The sequence below is a fragment of the Ilyonectria robusta genome, assembly GCF_021365365.1.
Source record: "Ilyonectria robusta strain PMI_751 chromosome Unknown BGZ61scaffold_3, whole genome shotgun sequence".
Taxonomy (NCBI): Eukaryota; Fungi; Ascomycota; class Sordariomycetes; order Hypocreales; family Nectriaceae; genus Ilyonectria; species Ilyonectria robusta.
In genome coordinates this window covers 2,785,635-2,801,805 of record NW_025764437.1, presented here as the reverse complement: position 1 = coordinate 2,801,805, position 16,171 = coordinate 2,785,635, and the positions used below count along the sequence as shown (strand labels likewise).

The following is a 16,171-nucleotide window of genomic DNA, read 5'->3' as shown; positions in this document are numbered from 1 at the left end:
GCAAACCTGTCGCGCAATGACGATGGACATGGCGTGTCGCTGTGCCCGACAAATTGGCACATCTCCACCACGACGGAATCATGGGACGTGTGCGGAACCTGCTGTGGGGGAGGAGACCCCCAGATTCGCGTGTCAACACCATTTTGGGGTCTGGGGTAATGTTGTATAAGTAGTCTGGGGCCAGCTCCAACTTCTCCAATTTCTACTCCAAGCTCAAGCGCCTCGTCGTTAGCACCACCATCATCTCCTCCTCCTCCTCCTCCTCCTCCTCTTGTTTCCCTTATCCGGAAGTCCATCAATCAATTCCCATGGCGGACCCCGTTTCCACGGCCGAAAAGGTCGGTGCCGAGCACCATGATGTCGTCGACAATGACCTCGCCCACCTGGCCAACCAGCAGGAGCATGAGATGGGCAAGCTCGAGTCCATCAAGAAGTACCCCCTCGCCTGCGTGTGGTGTCTCTTCGCCGTGTGGTGCATGCTCCTCGTCTCCTTTGAGAACCAGGCCGCCGGCAACATCATCAGTATCCCCAAGTTCCGCGAGGACTTTGGCGAGAAGGTCGACGGCACCTATGTGCTCTTTGCCAAATGGCAGAGCGCTTTCCAGGGTGCGCCCGTTGCTTCGTACGTCGGCGAATTTTTCTTAGTGCCACTATATTTTTGGGGTTCACGACGCTAACCAAGAGTCTAGTGGTGTTGTTGGTGCTCTCGGATGCGGTACCATTGCGGATTGGCTAGGTCGCCGCGCCGTCATCATCATCTGCCTCGTTATTGCCTACGCCGCCATCACCATGGAGTTTGTTGCTACTACTAACGAGCTCTTCTTCGGCGGCAAGTTCCTCAATGGATTCTCCGTCGGCGCTCTGGCCTCCGTCACCGTGTCCTACATTGGAGAGGTTGCTCCCATGTCCCTTCGTGGTCTCCTCACCTGCCTGTCTGCTCTTGCATACACCCTTGGACCCCTGATCGTCGCTCTTGTTGTCAACGAGACCGGAACCTTTGAGACCCGCTGGGCCTACCGCGCCATCTTCTGCGCTCAGTATGGCTTCGCCGCCGTTGCCACCATTGCCGTCCCTTTCATGCCTGAGTATGTTACCTAAATCTCCAGATATGGCGAGTAAACTTGCTAATGTGCTTCATAGGTCCCCGTGGTGGTTGGCGTCTCAGGGCAAGCAAGAAAAGGCCCTCGCCGCTCTGGCTCGCCTTGGTAGCAAGGGCGAAGAAGGTGCCAAGCGCCTCGCTGCTATCAACCAGACCCTCGAGGAGGTCAAGAAGGAGACCGAGGGTGCTACATACTTTGAGTGTTTCCGCAAGTCCAATCTCCGCCGAACCATCATCTCCATCGCACCCCTCTGTATCCAGTCCCTCAGCGGCATCACCTTCATCGCCTCCTACGGAACCTATTACATGCAGCTTGCTGGCTACTCTACTTCCGAGAGCTTCAGGCTTCAGATTGTCCAGCAGGTCATTTCCCTCGTCGGAAATGTCATGTCCTGGTATCTTGTTGATCGCGTTGGACGCCGCGACCTTACTTTCTACGGTCTGATGATCCTTACTCTTATTCTGTTCATCACCGGTGGTCTGGCTGCTGCTGCCACCGACGGTACCATCAAGGGCAGTGTCGCCATGATTCTGGTCTACTGCTGGTGGTATAACGTCACCATTGGCGCTACTGCTTACACCATTCTCTGCGAGGTTTCGACTTCTCGCCTGCGTGTCAAGACCATTGCCATTGGTCTGGCCGCCCAGAACCTTCTCAACATGATGTGGAGTTTCGTCCTCCCCTACCTCTTCAACCCTAACAAGGCAAACCTTGGCGCCAAGCTGTCCTTCATCTTCGGCGCCCTGGCCATCATTAGTCTTGTGTACTTGTGGTTCTGCCTCCCCGAGACGGCTGACCGAACATTCGAGGAGCTTGACGAGATGTTTATGAAGGGCGTCCCCGCCAGGAAGTTCAAGGCTTACAAGACTGAGGCCCAGGCCAACGGCGAGGCTGTTAGTACTGTGTATGCCGCGGAGGCAAAGGAAATGAACTAAATGCAACGAAATCGGTTGAACCGACTCATTGGGCTCAATTGCCCTTGAGGAACACAATTTATGATGATACCAACTCATTCTTAGCGAAATAGATAGTCTAGATGGGGTTCTTATCGTATTGATCTAATGAAATTCATTACTAAATGGTTATCTAGCCCTGCCTTGAAAGTGTTCATGTGCCCGTCTCGACAGCAAGACCATGTAATTGGACTATCGCAATGTCTCAAATCGATCTAACCTACACGTGGTCTGAAGGATTCCAACTATAATTAGTCTATGTAACCTCACAACCGGGGTTTACATAGCACGTTATTACTCCGTATTTTATTTTAGGGTTTGATGGACGGGAAAAAGAAATTATGGTGGCGTAGCAGGGGGGCGTGCGCAAAATTGGCGTCATTCGTACCTTGCCGTGCAAACCACAACGCTTCAAGAACAACAGCTACATGGTCAATTGATTGACTACACCATTCTCTAGCAATGAAATGGAAAGGTTCCCATATCTATGAGCAATCAAATCACTCGTCGGAGGAATTGTGGTCCTTTAATCGAGGTACCCTGGACCCCTGTCGATTGGTAAGCTAGTTGAGAGATGGATGAATCATGAACGTCGCGCTATGGGATCAATCGCACATTAAAGACCGTTATAACGCCACTTACATCGACCGCTTCCCAACTGCCATGTGGACCTCGTCCGCCTGATCCATCGTGGTGACAATTCGGGGAGACAAATTGCAACACGCCACGTATTTACCTAGGTAATTGCAATAATAGCCCCATCCGCGGGCCTCCCTTTGGGTCCCAATTCTCCCATTCCCTCGTTCTAGGTCACGCTTCGCAGTCCTTCATACGTACAAAATGACCCCCTCCCTACTGCTGCCATCACACCACCCTGGCATCTGGCGGCATTAGTCCATCTGCCGATGCAGGGCTCGCCCTGTCCTAACTGGACGGTCCCAGTCTAGCGGACCCCTTTCTGACGGGATCCCGACCACTGGGCCAACCACCGGTTCTCGAACCTGTTCATGCAGATACAGACTGGCGGTTGTTGGTGGTTGTCAAACGGACAGCTCACACATCCCTCGCTTAGCTAGTTCTAGCACCGCACCGTGGCCCACTGGGAAACGCTTTGCCTCCGCGCCGCGTGAGAAAGTTCGTGCCGGTGACCGCCCGAGCTAGCCTCAGGTGAGGTGGTGAAGTTGAGATGGGTTGAGCACTGGAGCGGAGCAGGGAAGCCCGGGACAGGGTTGGCATGGGAGAAGACCGGGGGGTGTTCCCGGCAGGCGGGAACGCTTGCGAAGACCCCCTCGACCTCGATCCCGGATTCTCGTCGTGGACAATTGCCTCAACTCTGGTTCGTCTTTGCAAAAGCTCGCCAGAAGCTGCGCAGCTGAGATGCGTGTCGCAATCATTGGCGGTGGCCCCTCGGGCCTCGTCCAGCTGAAGGTCCTCCTCGAGGCCCACCAGCGCTTCTCCGTCGCGCCGTTCGAGGTCAAGCTGTTCGAGTCCTACAGCAAGATTGGCGGCATTTTCTTCCACCACTCGTACGAGGACGGAGAGCTGGTCTCGTCCAAGTACCTGACCACCTTTTCCGACTTCCGCCCGACGCTCGACGAGCCCGACTTCTTCTCCACCGAGAGGTATCTGGAGTACCTCGACGCCTACGCCTCGCATTTCCAGCTGTGGCCGCACATCAACTTGAGCACGGCGGTAAAGTCGGTTAGGCGGGGAGTCGACAGCGCCCATGTAGTCACCTACCAGACGCCGGATGGCGAGGTCGTCGAGTGGGAGTGTGACGCTCTCGCTGTCTGCTCAGGCGTCCACGCGGTTCCGCATATTCCTGACATCCCGGGTCTCGAGCGAGTGCCCTCTGTCATGCACTCATCTGCGTTCAAGACCCGAGAGCAGTTTGGAAAAGACACGACCGTCCTCATCCTCGGGAGTGGCGAAACGGGCGCGGATGTCAGCTATCTCGCCGTGACCGCAGATACAAAGAAGGTAGTCCTCTGCCATCGCGATGGATGGATTGGCGCACCCAAGGTTAACATCCCAAGAGTTATTTGAATTGAAGCATTCGACTAACGAGTTGTGAAGAGAGTCCCTGGTCAGAAATTCCTCCCATGGCTTTTTGGAGCCAAGGACTATGACTACCCCCAACTGCCTCTGGATGTCAGCCAAATCACATTGTTCGACTCCATGTACGTCCACCCGATGGTTCGGGATAGCATGTTGATATGGGACTTCTACCACTTTGTGGCGTTGCCCGCTGGGTGCTGGCTTTGCGGAGGGTCGCCATACGGTGTCGACCAGTTTGTTGGGCAGGTCTTTGGCGAGCGCTTCCATGTCTCAAAACGTGAGTTCCTCACAACCTAGTTTTCCTCGTGGTGTCGCTGACGTTGTGTAGTCTTTCTGAACAAGGCGTGGCAACGGATCCACAACTATGTCTCTTACCCGTACAGGCCGACGACCTGGCCCTTCTGGACGCGAGTTCGTCGTTTCTTCTTCAACACGGAGACTCCACCGCCACCTTCTCGCACCATCGATATTGCACCGTTTCCTTCCCACATCTCGGAGGATGGTGTGGCTCACTTTCCGCTCACAGGACGACCCGAGGCGGAGCGCATTCAAACCATGGAGATCAAGCCCGATGTCATAATCTTGGCTACTGGATACCTTACTTCGTTTCCATTCTTGAACACCCCAGACAACGACGGGCACAAAGCTTACCCGGAGGCATTCGATGCAGATGTTAGACAGATCTGGAACTCGAATGACCCAACGGTGGGCTTTATTGGATTCCTTCGGCCTGGATTTGGAGCCATTCCGCCTTTGGCTGAGATGCAGTCCATGCTGTTTACCATGAACCTCATCAACAGCATCCCCAGGCCGCTCAACCCAGACGACGAGTGGCACTACCGCATCATCCACAAGCCCGACGCCAGAGTCTCGTATGGCGTCGAGCATGACAGCTATGCGTACCAGCTTGCCAAGGATATGGACTGTGCCCCTAGCTTCACAGAAGTGCTCAAGATGTCCTTTGGAGCCCGCAAGGGCTGGAGGCTACCGTATATCTGGGCTGCCGGAGCGTCTTTCAACACCAAATTTAGGCTGAGAGGGCCTTGGAAATGGGAGGGCGCGAGGGATGTGCTGACCGGAGAACTGTGGCAGACAATCAGCCGTCGCGAGGGACTGTTCGGTAAGACGCCATGTGAAGTATGGTGGGCTGTTCATGCTAATCTCGACTAGGAAACATCCCTTTGAGCATCGTTCCGATGATTTATCTGGGAAGCATCAATCTTTTCTACTGCTTCTACGGCGGCTTTTGGGGCTTGCTCGCCAAATTGAGATTGTGCCGGCCAATTCAGCGGCGGATCGAACCGAAGCTTATTATGGAGGAGATGGCGCGATTGCAGCAAGCCGAGGCTCAGAAGGCCAAGCTGAATGGCAAGGCTATGAAGAAATGAATCATGTGTTACGAGCATTAGCGACGTTGAATTTTGTATAATGAGATGCTGAAGATCATTGATTTGAGTACTTCCGTTCATAAGGCGAGACAATGCAGATCCCAAGTTTCAGATCCAGGTACGGATACACAGGCGCCTAATTCATCCCAGCCCACTGGATCGGTCATGTCTTGCAGCGAGGAGTAGCGGGGTCGGCGCTGAAGGCAGGGAGCGGCCCGCGAAGCCACACTGGGTCGACCCACTGGAGTTAGTCATTGGCTAGCGCTCTGCAGCGAAGGTCATAATTAGCGGATGCCAGATGGATGAGATGATCTAGATGGAGGAAGTGAGATCTACAACGGAATACGAGAAAAAGAGAAAAAGCCGACTGGGAAACACGGAGGGTGGTATTCGGGTTATCTTTGCCAAGTGGAAGATAATGCACTGAGACGTCGGGGATCTTCCAACATAAATGAATGCATCCAAGTTGCATCTCACGTCAGAACAGGAACCATGGCGCGCACAACTTTGCTTTTTCTTTCCCGCTCACCGGCAGCAGCCCCTGGACCACTCACTGGTGGCGCGCTGCTAGGACGCCGCTATCTTCTCCAACTCTTCTCTTCTCCAACCAACCCCAACTTCGCAACTCCAACGCCCAAGGCCAAGACGCGCCGGTGACCGAGCCAAGCCACTAAGCGCCCACGCCCAGTCGGAGGCGTGAGCCATGGCGCTGCCTCATTCGGCCCAAGGCCACAGGTGACCAGCCAGAAGGCGCATCCAGGCGGAGCGAATGCCCTCAGCGCAGTCTGTGCCTACTAAATACGTAGAAGATACGTAATGCGACCCTTGGCTCGTGCACTGCCCTGCCCTACGGCGCTGCCTACAAGGCCATCTACCACGGCGTCGCATTCTTACAGGGGGGCTGCGCACTGTGTGGTAGCATCCGGACTGAGCGTTGGGCGGCGCTGCGCTTCAGTTCTCGCCTCTGCTCCGCTCACCTCATCATTCTTCAGCCTCGTGGCTTCCGACGGCATGTGACAACTCTCTCGCAAACCAACACGCCCATTCATTCCTCTGCATTTATAGACTCGCTACGACCTCTTGGTCCAGTCTTCGTTGCTAGCTCTTCGTTGCTAGCATCCTTGTCCTCTTCACGTCCCTTGCCTTTCTTTGTTTCTTTCCTCCTAGTTACCTCCTATATGGTCGGCACTGCCTCTCTCCCCCAGTTGCCATAATCCTCCCCATCATGGGCCACAACACCCAGTTCTACCGCTCCCAGGTGGGCGAGTCCTCCGTCATAGACTACTCTCACACCGACTTCCCCTGGAGGCTCTTCGTTAAGGACGTCTACTACTTCTTCGTCTACATCTGGGCTCTGCCATGGATCGTCTGGCCGTTGTTTCCCTCTGGCCCTAAAGAGTTCAATGAGCTGGCCATCACCCCCGAGAACCTCTTCTGCATTTTCATCCACCTCATCCTCGGAATCCTGCAGCTGCTGTTCCTCGTGGGCCTCCCGTTTTCTATCTTCTTCCCGGTGTGGATGGTGGCCGCGGGAATAGCTGTCTTCATGGTTGTGAACTGGGGCCTCTGTAGGCTGCTCAACGGAAACACCGACACATATTGCTCAGATGAAAAGTACGTCAAGGCGCTTCCCCAGCACGCACATGAGCAATGGGTCTTCCTAAACGGAGTCGCTGTCGGGTATGCCTCTCTCACTTCTTTTCGGTAGTCATGCTAACCAAGTCGTCAGCGAGCACTGGATGAAGGGCAACCTAAACCGGCTCGCCCTTACCTTTGGGCGTCCAGTTCTAGGAATCCACAACCGAACCTCTGGCGTCGTCTTTGACGTTATTGAGTGCTTGATCCAGCGCAACTTTGGCTACGCCACGGGAGACATTCGCATCTGCTTCAAGGTTGTCAGGGATGTCCTCTATGATCCTCGCAAGTCCAAGGTCATCTTCGTTTTGCACTCCCAAGGAGGAATCGAGGGCAGTCTTGTGCTTGACTGGCTCTTGCAAGAGCTTCCCCAGGACTTGCTGGCAAAGCTTGAGGTTTACACCTTTGGCAATGCCGCGAACCACTTTAACAACCCACATCGCCATATCACTTCCCAGATTCTCTCCCACAAGCCTTGGACCGCAATGAATACCGTAATGACAGAAACGACCCATGAATCTCCCGCCGGCAGCCCGCAAGACACCAAACAGGGAATCAAGGTTCACATCCCTCCCACTTTGGAGAAGGCCCCATCTTTCTCTTCAAGTCGGTCTGTCTCAGCTGCCAAGGATAGGGCCATTGGCCATATCGAACACTACGCTCACAACACCGATTTTGTCGCCATGTGGGGCGTCCTGCACTTTGCAACGAATCGCATGGGCTCAAGAGAGCTTCCTCGGTTTCTCGGCAGGCTGTTCGCTCGTGCTAATGGACGTGGAGGGCATCAACTAAACCAGCATTACCTTGACGGCATGTTCCCGCTGAAGTTCAACGAGAAGACCAAAATGTACGATGGAGCTGACGACAACAACGAGTTCATGAACGAAGTCATTAAGATTGGCGAGGAGGGTGATGCGATGGCTAATGCCCGCGAGGCATTTGAGATTAGCTGGGCCGGCACACATGGCTTTGGATCTGGTGAAATCTCGACCCCGGTGGAGGTTCACGGCCTCTCAAAGAAGAAGCTCGCCGGCGAAGTCAAGGTGAAGGATCTCAGCCGACTGTGGTGCTACCGGAACGGGAGAAGCCCCAAGGAAGGTGGAATCATGCGAACTTCGACCCTGTAGGGATGTGGGAAGCACCGCAAGGAAAAAGATCCGAGGGAGGCAAGGCGAACCTGGCATTGAATGAAGTGAAAGGCGGGTGTTTTGTTTTGAACTAAGATTGCGCTTTGGGTTGGAGTTGGCGGACGGGTGTTATTGTGGGCTGGCGCAAGTAGCATAAGAGCATGGGAATGAACAAACCCTGTAACTACCATGGTTTCTGCTTACTTTTCAAGGTAATATATTGGTCTTGGAACTTAGAGATTAAGCTTTTTCTCTTCACAACTGGACCCATCCCTCAACTTGTGTTTTCATGCCCATCACGATAATCTTACCCTGTACGATCCCAAAGACTCGGAAAATCGCCGTAGGCAACTGCTGAACCCCTGTTAGACCAGACCAACTTGATAGACGATAGCATGCTCGCGCCGATAGTGTTGTCTCTTACTAGATGACCGATAGGTCTCGGGGATTGTGTCGGTTTAACTGCTCATACGTCGGTTCACTAGCTGTCACGGTCTGAGTATCTAGTTCATTGACGCTCCAAATCAATATAGCGACGCTCAATTATGAAAAGTATTTCAGCAGTCCAGATACAAGGAAGACTATAATTTACAGACACGCTTTGTCAATTAGAATGCTACATATTTTTGTTCCCTTAGAATGTCCATCTGCAGCTTCTCATCCATCACATGACCAACCCGACGCACCGGTTCTCCATCCGCTTGTTCTCCTCACCCCAAAACTCACGATAATTGCTCGCATTCCATCACATGAGCCATCACATGCAGAAGGACTTGTATGCATGCAAAAGCGAGAACGAGATGAGGAAATCCAGCCCAGCCGCAGTCGCAGCGAGCGGCTAAGCCACCTCCTGCATGGCCGACTTGCCATCCGAGAACCCTGGCCCGCCTTGTGGGCCTTGACTCTTCTTTCAACCTGGCTACCAGGATCCCTAGAGCCGCTTCCTAATCTGTCAGCTACGTCATGGTTACCGACGGACAAACCGTCGCGAATGATTCAGTGCGACAACACCAAATCCACCAGCGAGGATTCCTTGCATGAGACCGTAGAAACTCACTCAATGCAGTTTTGCGTGGCACTGGGCCGGCTGAGCGGCATGAAGATTAACGGAAACATCATCATTGGTTCCTTCTAACGTCTATTGTGTGCTGCAACTATCTATGTGTGCCACAACAGTAGCCACCGCATTGTCGGGCCTTTCCAAAGAAAGAACTCCTGACCCATTCTAATTCTACTTGCTGCATGAAAACCCAAGAGTTAAAAAAATTGGACAAGACCGCAGAGAAGTGGCCCAGTGCTCCCATACTGTCGACGCGTTGATTGGTGTATCCTTGCATCAAGCCATCCCAATTGCCATGCGTTGGATGGGGATTCCCTAGGGTCTATCTAACCATATCCCAGTGTCCATTAAAATCGTTAGGCTAGTGTCACAAAATCCATCTAGTCGTGAGACTTGTGCATGCTGCCAGTGACATAGTTCTCCTCGAGGTTGTTAATGACAGCAACATCCTCGGCGGCAAGCTTGAAGTCAAAGCTCTCGAGGTTGCTCTGGATGCGGTGAGCAGTCAAGCTCTTGGGCAGAACGACGTTGCCGCGAGAAGCGCTCCAATTGAGCAGGACCTGGGCAGATGTCTTTCCGTACTTCTCAGCAATGGTGCAGATGGTAGGGTCCTGGAGTTTGTTTCCCCGGGCAAGCGGTGAGTAAGCCTCAATCTTGATACCGTTCTCGTTGCAGAGTTCGACCAAAGCCTGGCGTTGGCAGAAGGGGTGGATCTCGACTTGGTTGACGGCGGGGACCACGCGGGCGTTCTTGAGCAGACTCTCGATGTGGCTGGCGCCAAAGTTGGAGACGCCAATGGACTTGACCTTGCCGAGACGCTGTGCAGTTTCGAGAGCACGCCAGCTCTCCAGGCGCTTCTCCTCGTCTTCGGCAGGAGAGTGGATCAAGTACAAGTCAAGGTAGTCAAGGCCAAACTTGTCCAGAGATTCGCACAATGCGTTGAAGGTGGCCTCGAAGCCGTGGTCAGCGTCCCAGAGCTTGGAGCAGACGAAGACTTCATCACGAGGAGTGCCAGTCCGCTCGAGCCAGCGGTGGATGGCACGTCCACAGGCCTCCTCGTTGGCATAGCGAGCAGCCGAATCGATGTGTCGATAGCCGGCATCCAGAGCGGCAGTGACGGCATCCTCAGTTTCCTGGCCATTGGGAGCCTTGTAGACGCCGAGGGCGAGCTGGGGGATGACGTTGCCGTCGTTCAACTTGATAGAGGAGACGGAACTGCGGTGGAAGCGTGCCTGGATAGGCTTCTTGGCGTAGATCTCACGCTCTGGAGAGGTCTCGGGTGTAATGGCGGAGGGGGCCATGGCGAAGAATGTGACGAAAGGCTGGGAGTCTTGGTATCGGAGAGGATATTAATGAGAGTGAATTGAGATAAGAGGAGCTGGGTGGAAATGAAGAGAAGCTCCCGTTTTCGAGGAAGTTCAAACGCTTTAAATGTTTGTGCGCGGCATGCCTTCCCGATTCCGATTCACAGTTACTCATAGCCCTGACGTGGATGCCGCTTGCCGTGCTTGGCTCTTCGGCGAGGATCTGAGCTGAATGCCTGAACTGTTCATCTTACACGTCGCCTAGCTTCCTCACGGCTGTAGCTGCCGCCTGCATCGGCAGTCTAACACCACCTCCGGCATGCTCGAAGCTGTTGTGGGCCTGGACTCATTCCGACAGACACCCCGGAGACTCTCCCCCGTTTTGACGACTCAACCCGGGTACCTTATCAAGAGGGGACGGATTGGCTGGAGGATGGGAGCGGTGGGTAGGGAGCAGAGGCTCGCGATAACGCGAATGAGGTATTTGTCAAGAGGCTCGAGTGTCCTCGTTTTCGTGTCTCCAGTCCCATGGCAAGCGGCAAGCCGTAACCCGCAAGCCGGGAGGTCGTGAGAGCGAAGCGGGATGACGGAAGAGCGGGCCCTTGGCGATGGCTGCGGCGGTGCGACCTGCTCTTTGCCGCCAGAGAGTGGCACAAGCGCTTCCCGGTAAGATGCTTGGGGATCTATTCTCCGCGTTGGGGGCGAGATGGGGCCCTGAATATTGACTCCAACGAGGTTGGCGACGGATGACACAGTGGCACGGCACTGCTCCGTACGGACTGGCGGGATCTAGAGGTATTGTATCCAAGGGTTGAGCTGCGGCGGAGAAGATATGGACGACAGAGAGGATGGAGGAAACGACGGAGGGTGAAATTGATAGCCAGACGGAAGTTTCGACGTTCGTAGCCGAGGTGGGAAAACATCACTCGCGCGGAAAGTTGACGAGGGATGCAACTCGGCAAGCCGCATCGTGGTGCGTGTTCGAATCGAGATTTTTCTGGAGGAAACAAAGATAGCGACGGGCGCCTGATGCTCTTTGGGACCGTGCTACGATGCATGTTGCCAGGTTGCGTGTTACAACAGCAGAAGCATCCGTCCGAACATGTTTTGTACGAGGTGTAGATAATGTGTCAGTAGCAAGACGGCACTGTATCTGACACACGCTAGATATCGAGGTTACATAGTGTCGCTATCACTGTACCGGTACTGGCTACCTATGTAGATAGTCAACCTCCCCCTTGTAATAGCCGCCCGCACTAAATAGCTGCAACCTACTGCGACTGCAACAACAACACGGCGGAACTAGTTCTGACGCTGTAGAGACAGACCATTTGCCAACTGGCTGGACTCTCTGATTCCGTTATCATCTCATATCCACCTCCCTGCAGCCATCATTTCCTCGCTCACCGTCGTGCAGCTGAGCCTCCGTCGATAGGCTGCCTGCATCCGCTGCTCAGCCCATCCGCCCTCCCGGGGAATACAGCTGATAGGTTCAGCCTACACTTTAGTCAGGTTTAATTTCTTCAAAAATAGCGTATCTTATATCCTTATGTAGCAATCTACCCAGCAGTCTGACAAGATCTCTCGGCTGCAGCACTGTTACTGACCTCACTCAAGACTACACCACCATCAAAACGAGTAAGCGGTACCCACAAACAAAGCATTGAGGTAAATATAAGCCATAAAAAATGCCGCTACAGTGTTCGAAATCACCTTTGTAATGAGAAGAATATTCCCATGCCCGTCTCTCATACCTGTTGCGCTCCAGAGCCATCTTTTTCTCTAAGTGTAGTTACTTTTTTTTATCTCGTTTAGTCCAGTCACGTTTTCTTTCCTTAATGCAACGTCGCTCTATGGTTGCACACACTTACCCTGCAACAGACAAGGATCGCATTTCTTGGACCAATATCTAAGTATAGAGATGTAACCGTCTTATCAACTTCGTCCCATCAACGGCGGCAAAATCGTGAGCTATGACTCGTCTTACTTAAACTGTAAAGGTGCTGAAACTGACCCTCTCGACAAAAGTTAACCTCGATAGGTTGTAGTTTACGGCTCACTTAAGAGTTGAACCATTGCAGTACGATACAGAGGCGCCACTGATTGTATTCTAAAGCTACATTAATTCATTCCATAACGCCACCAAATCTCAAAACTTAACACCGTAAACAAAGCTCTCTTATCATTCTGTTCCCCTCATCGCTAGGGGGGGTGGGCGTTCTTTCCCCAGCGCTTCATCTAGAGAATATTTGTCGAGCCCAGCGTTCATTTTGGGCCACCGTCATGTGTCTCTCCAAGTCCATAATCATGAAACTGTCTTCCTCCGCTGGAACAATGTCTGTCAGCGTAGCCGGGTTTCCACTGCCGCCCGAGGTGGCCGAGGAGATGCGGCGTGTTATGACCACCAGCTCGGCGACGAGGCGGCGGACATCATGCTCAGGGATGAGATTGCTCTCGAAAACGACGTGGAGGTCAAGGGCCTTGAGGGTCTTGCCCTGGACCTGCAGCGAGATGTCCATAGTGAAGGGGATGCTGTCGTCATCGTTGAGAGCCGAAAGCTCGCGGCGCCGCAGGCCCAGGCCGGCAGCAGGTTGCTCCGTGTAGGAATCGTGTGGGTGAACAATGATTTGCGGAGCACGGTGGCAAGCCCGCTCGGCTTCGGCGTGGACGCCGGATGCCTCGTCAAAGCCGGCTCGAAGGGCATGACGCGTCGTACCTGTGCCTGTACGTGGGCCAAGTACTCGTGCAGGTTGCCAGCGCTGTGTTGGATCCGGAGCGGAACGCTCGATACCGTCGGCCCGACGAGGTCCTCAATGTCTGGCATCGCTGTGGTGACGCGGCTGGTCGACACGAGGCGTAGGACGGTGTCTTGCGCCTGCCGCTGATTGTGGAGGGTCAAAGCGACGGCGGCATAAGTCATGACAGCGTGCGTAACCCGCGGAGGAGCTCCGGCTCTGTTGTTTCCGGTGGTGCCAGATTCGGGGGTACGTGGAAGCATCATCTTATGTCGTAAGATGGTGTTGGCCTCGCACTTCTTCTCCGGCGGCACAAGCGCCTTTGTCTCCACACCCTTGAGGAATCTGGCCCAGAAGTCCAGCGCCTTGGCTTGATCCTGTTCCATGATGGACTTCACAACCTGGTTGAAGCCTACTTCGCTGCATGCCCCAGCCATGTGCTTGGTCCACTCTGGGGGAGTGGCAAGACGCTCATACGCACTCTCCAGCAGCGAAAAGAGCCGGGTCAACGACCAGGCATCGTATATAGAGTGATGTAGCGTCAATAACAAGTAGCGCTGCCCTCCAACTTCGCTGACGAGTGTGGAACGCAGCAGCAGTTGCCTGTAGATCAGTCCGTGGGCGCGGTCAACGCCAAGTATTTCCTGGATGGACGGTGTATCGGCATGCTGGATAGCATTCGTAGAATGGAGGACGACTTGTAGCAGCATGCCATCGTCAGTGGTGAAGACTCAGCTACGCAGGATGGCGTGAGCGGCGCCGACTTGTTCCCAAGCCTTCTCTAATCTAGCGGTGTCCATTTGAGCCGGGATCTTCAAGACATTGAGCAGCCAGTATGCGTTCGGGCAGGCCAAGGTCCTCGCGATGAGGAAGCGCTGTGTTGGCGTGCAGGGGTAGATATCGACGACTTCGTCGGGGGGAACTGAGCAGATATTGGCCGTCTGTGCGACTAACGCTTCAACTTGGACGTGTAAAGACGACGGGAGAAGGGAGAAGGTTCTCCTTAAAATGAGGGTACGCGTGGCTCCAGATTGACGTCTCAGCCGGGCCGAAATTGTTAATGAGGCGAGGCCGAGAAGCCCATGTCTTGACATTAGTTACTGTAGCAGATTCGCCGCTGAACAGGAGTGTCTTGAGCGTTGGCACATAGTTGGGGTCAAGAAGGGAGGCCACGCTGGGGGTTAGGAACGCCCAGTCGACTCGCACGCGCTCCATTGCCCCCGCTAAGTCGTTTATACGCTCATGGTCTGACGGGATATAGGTGGTGACGCTGTGGCTGAGTGAGGTAAATATCTCGTTGATGCTCACGTCGGACGTGTAGGCCGTGAACTGAAGGTTGCGTGAGCCCTGGTGGTAGCATAGGATCCCGCCGTGGCCTTTGATGCTGCTATAAAAGGCGACATGGTCGATCATGATGGCCTTGGGCTTGCCGGTGCTGCCACCAGTGAAGAGGAGAAATGATACATCATCCGGTGTGATATTTTGTGCTCCCTTCTCGCCCTGGAGGACATCGCCTATCAACATTGACGGCCCGACGCGGAAGCAGCCTCCGGGACTAATATCTTGGGCGAGGCTTTGATAAGTTTCGCTGAAAAGGATAAATTCGGCGTCAACATCATCGATAAGCCATCGCAAGCGGTCTGGTGGGTGGCTGGGGCTCAACGCGACGTTGGCCGCCCCTATCTTGAGGACGGCTAACATGGCCACCATCGCGAACAGGCTCTTCTCGAAGAGGAGCGCCACACGGATGCCGGCCCGGAGACCGTATGAAGGCCAGAGATGGGCCGCTAGCCGTCTTGAAATGTCATCTAGCTGCTGGTACGTGAGTGATCTCTCCCAAGGGACGAGAGCCTCCACCTTGACAAGTTGACATAGCCCCAACCGTCCGGACCCATCCAGCCCAACCAACCGCCACGGTCGAGCACAAGGAATTATATAGATATATCGGCTGCAAGGTCTCAAGGTAACTCCAGTGTGTATTTTTTCGTGCATCAAATTGGGTTTCAAAGCATTGCTTCATATAACCCTCCATAGCACATCCCACCATCCGGCGTTACAATCGCAAGTTGTCCATGTGCCGCTCCCAGTTGTAGGAATGAACAAGGCTGCATAGTTTCACAGCAGTGGAATAACAGCGACAACGCATGGTTCTGAAGAGCCCGTCCTACATGACAGAATGAGGGAAGCCTTGATATCCCCTTGGCTTGTAGTGGCACCAGAGTCAGATTATATCCCGAGGTGGCACGGCAAGCGGTGGCGCCACCCATGCCCACCCAAAAAGTCCCGGACTAGGGCTTAATTAGTGCCATCCATGAGTTGGGTGTGACTCGGAGTTGGCACTGAGGTTCCTGGAGCGTTAGAGGATTTATCCTCGAGGTCTAAGTCGAGGTATTACATTGCTACACATGCCAACCTCAAACAGTCGGTATACCACAGGCACGAGAACAGAATATTCACTCCTCATTTGCAGGTAGTTCACTCCTGCGATCCCCTCCTTTCCTCATATATCTCACACCCTGTTCCTTTTCCTTTTCCTTTATCCCATCGCCGGTGGTGCCACTGATCTTCAGATGATCAACCGTAAAAAGTCTATCGTGCAGCATAGTGTCTCCGAGTTTCCACTGTTAACCGCGAAAATGTCACAAACAGCCGGTTTTATTGGTTGCCTTTTATTTTGTTGTGACGCTAGGCTGCGGTAGTGACAGAGATTTCACTAAGCTAAGATGGCATCGAGATAAGTCAACCATGTAAAGGTAAATCTTGGAGCAGCGGCACGGGCCGACTGAACCGACTCATCGACGTTGCATCAAT

At 53.8% G+C, this 16,171-nt stretch overlaps 5 protein-coding genes across 5 annotated transcripts; 3 read left to right on the top strand and 2 right to left on the bottom strand.

Moving 5' to 3' along the window:
* Positions 1-308: 308 nt before the first annotated feature.
* On the top strand, positions 309-2,035 carry BGZ61DRAFT_490898 (general substrate transporter; the record flags this gene model as incomplete). The annotated part of the gene is made up of 3 exons (XM_046250374.1): positions 309-622; positions 690-1,085; positions 1,141-2,035. The coding sequence occupies 3 exons, from the start codon at positions 309-311 to the stop codon at positions 2,033-2,035; spliced, it is 1,605 nt and encodes a 534-aa protein (XP_046110023.1).
* Positions 2,036-3,430: 1,395 nt separating this feature from the next.
* BGZ61DRAFT_342429 (uncharacterized protein) lies at positions 3,431-5,499 on the top strand (the record flags this gene model as incomplete). Its single annotated transcript, XM_046239503.1, has 4 exons — positions 3,431-4,075; positions 4,130-4,388; positions 4,440-5,231; positions 5,282-5,499. 4 exons carry the CDS (start codon positions 3,431-3,433, stop codon positions 5,497-5,499), a joined length of 1,914 nt encoding a protein of 637 aa, XP_046110022.1.
* Positions 5,500-6,724: 1,225 nt separating this feature from the next.
* Positions 6,725-8,261, top strand: BGZ61DRAFT_490895 (uncharacterized protein; the record flags this gene model as incomplete). Its single annotated transcript, XM_046250373.1, has 2 exons — positions 6,725-7,179; positions 7,229-8,261. 2 exons carry the CDS (start codon positions 6,725-6,727, stop codon positions 8,259-8,261), a joined length of 1,488 nt encoding a protein of 495 aa, XP_046110021.1.
* A 1,440-nt stretch (positions 8,262-9,701) lies between these two features.
* BGZ61DRAFT_560965 (NADP-dependent oxidoreductase domain-containing protein) lies at positions 9,702-10,622 on the bottom strand (the record flags this gene model as incomplete). Its single annotated transcript, XM_046255801.1, has 1 exon — positions 9,702-10,622. The coding sequence occupies one exon, from the start codon at positions 10,620-10,622 to the stop codon at positions 9,702-9,704; it is 921 nt and encodes a 306-aa protein (XP_046110020.1).
* Positions 10,623-12,568: 1,946 nt separating this feature from the next.
* BGZ61DRAFT_514500 (uncharacterized protein) lies at positions 12,569-15,061 on the bottom strand (the record flags this gene model as incomplete). The annotated part of the gene is made up of 3 exons (XM_046252211.1): positions 12,569-13,384; positions 13,417-14,028; positions 14,462-15,061. 3 exons carry the CDS (start codon positions 15,059-15,061, stop codon positions 12,860-12,862), a joined length of 1,737 nt encoding a protein of 578 aa, XP_046110019.1. The 3' UTR covers positions 12,569-12,859.
* Between the last annotated feature and the right edge of the window lie 1,110 nt (positions 15,062-16,171).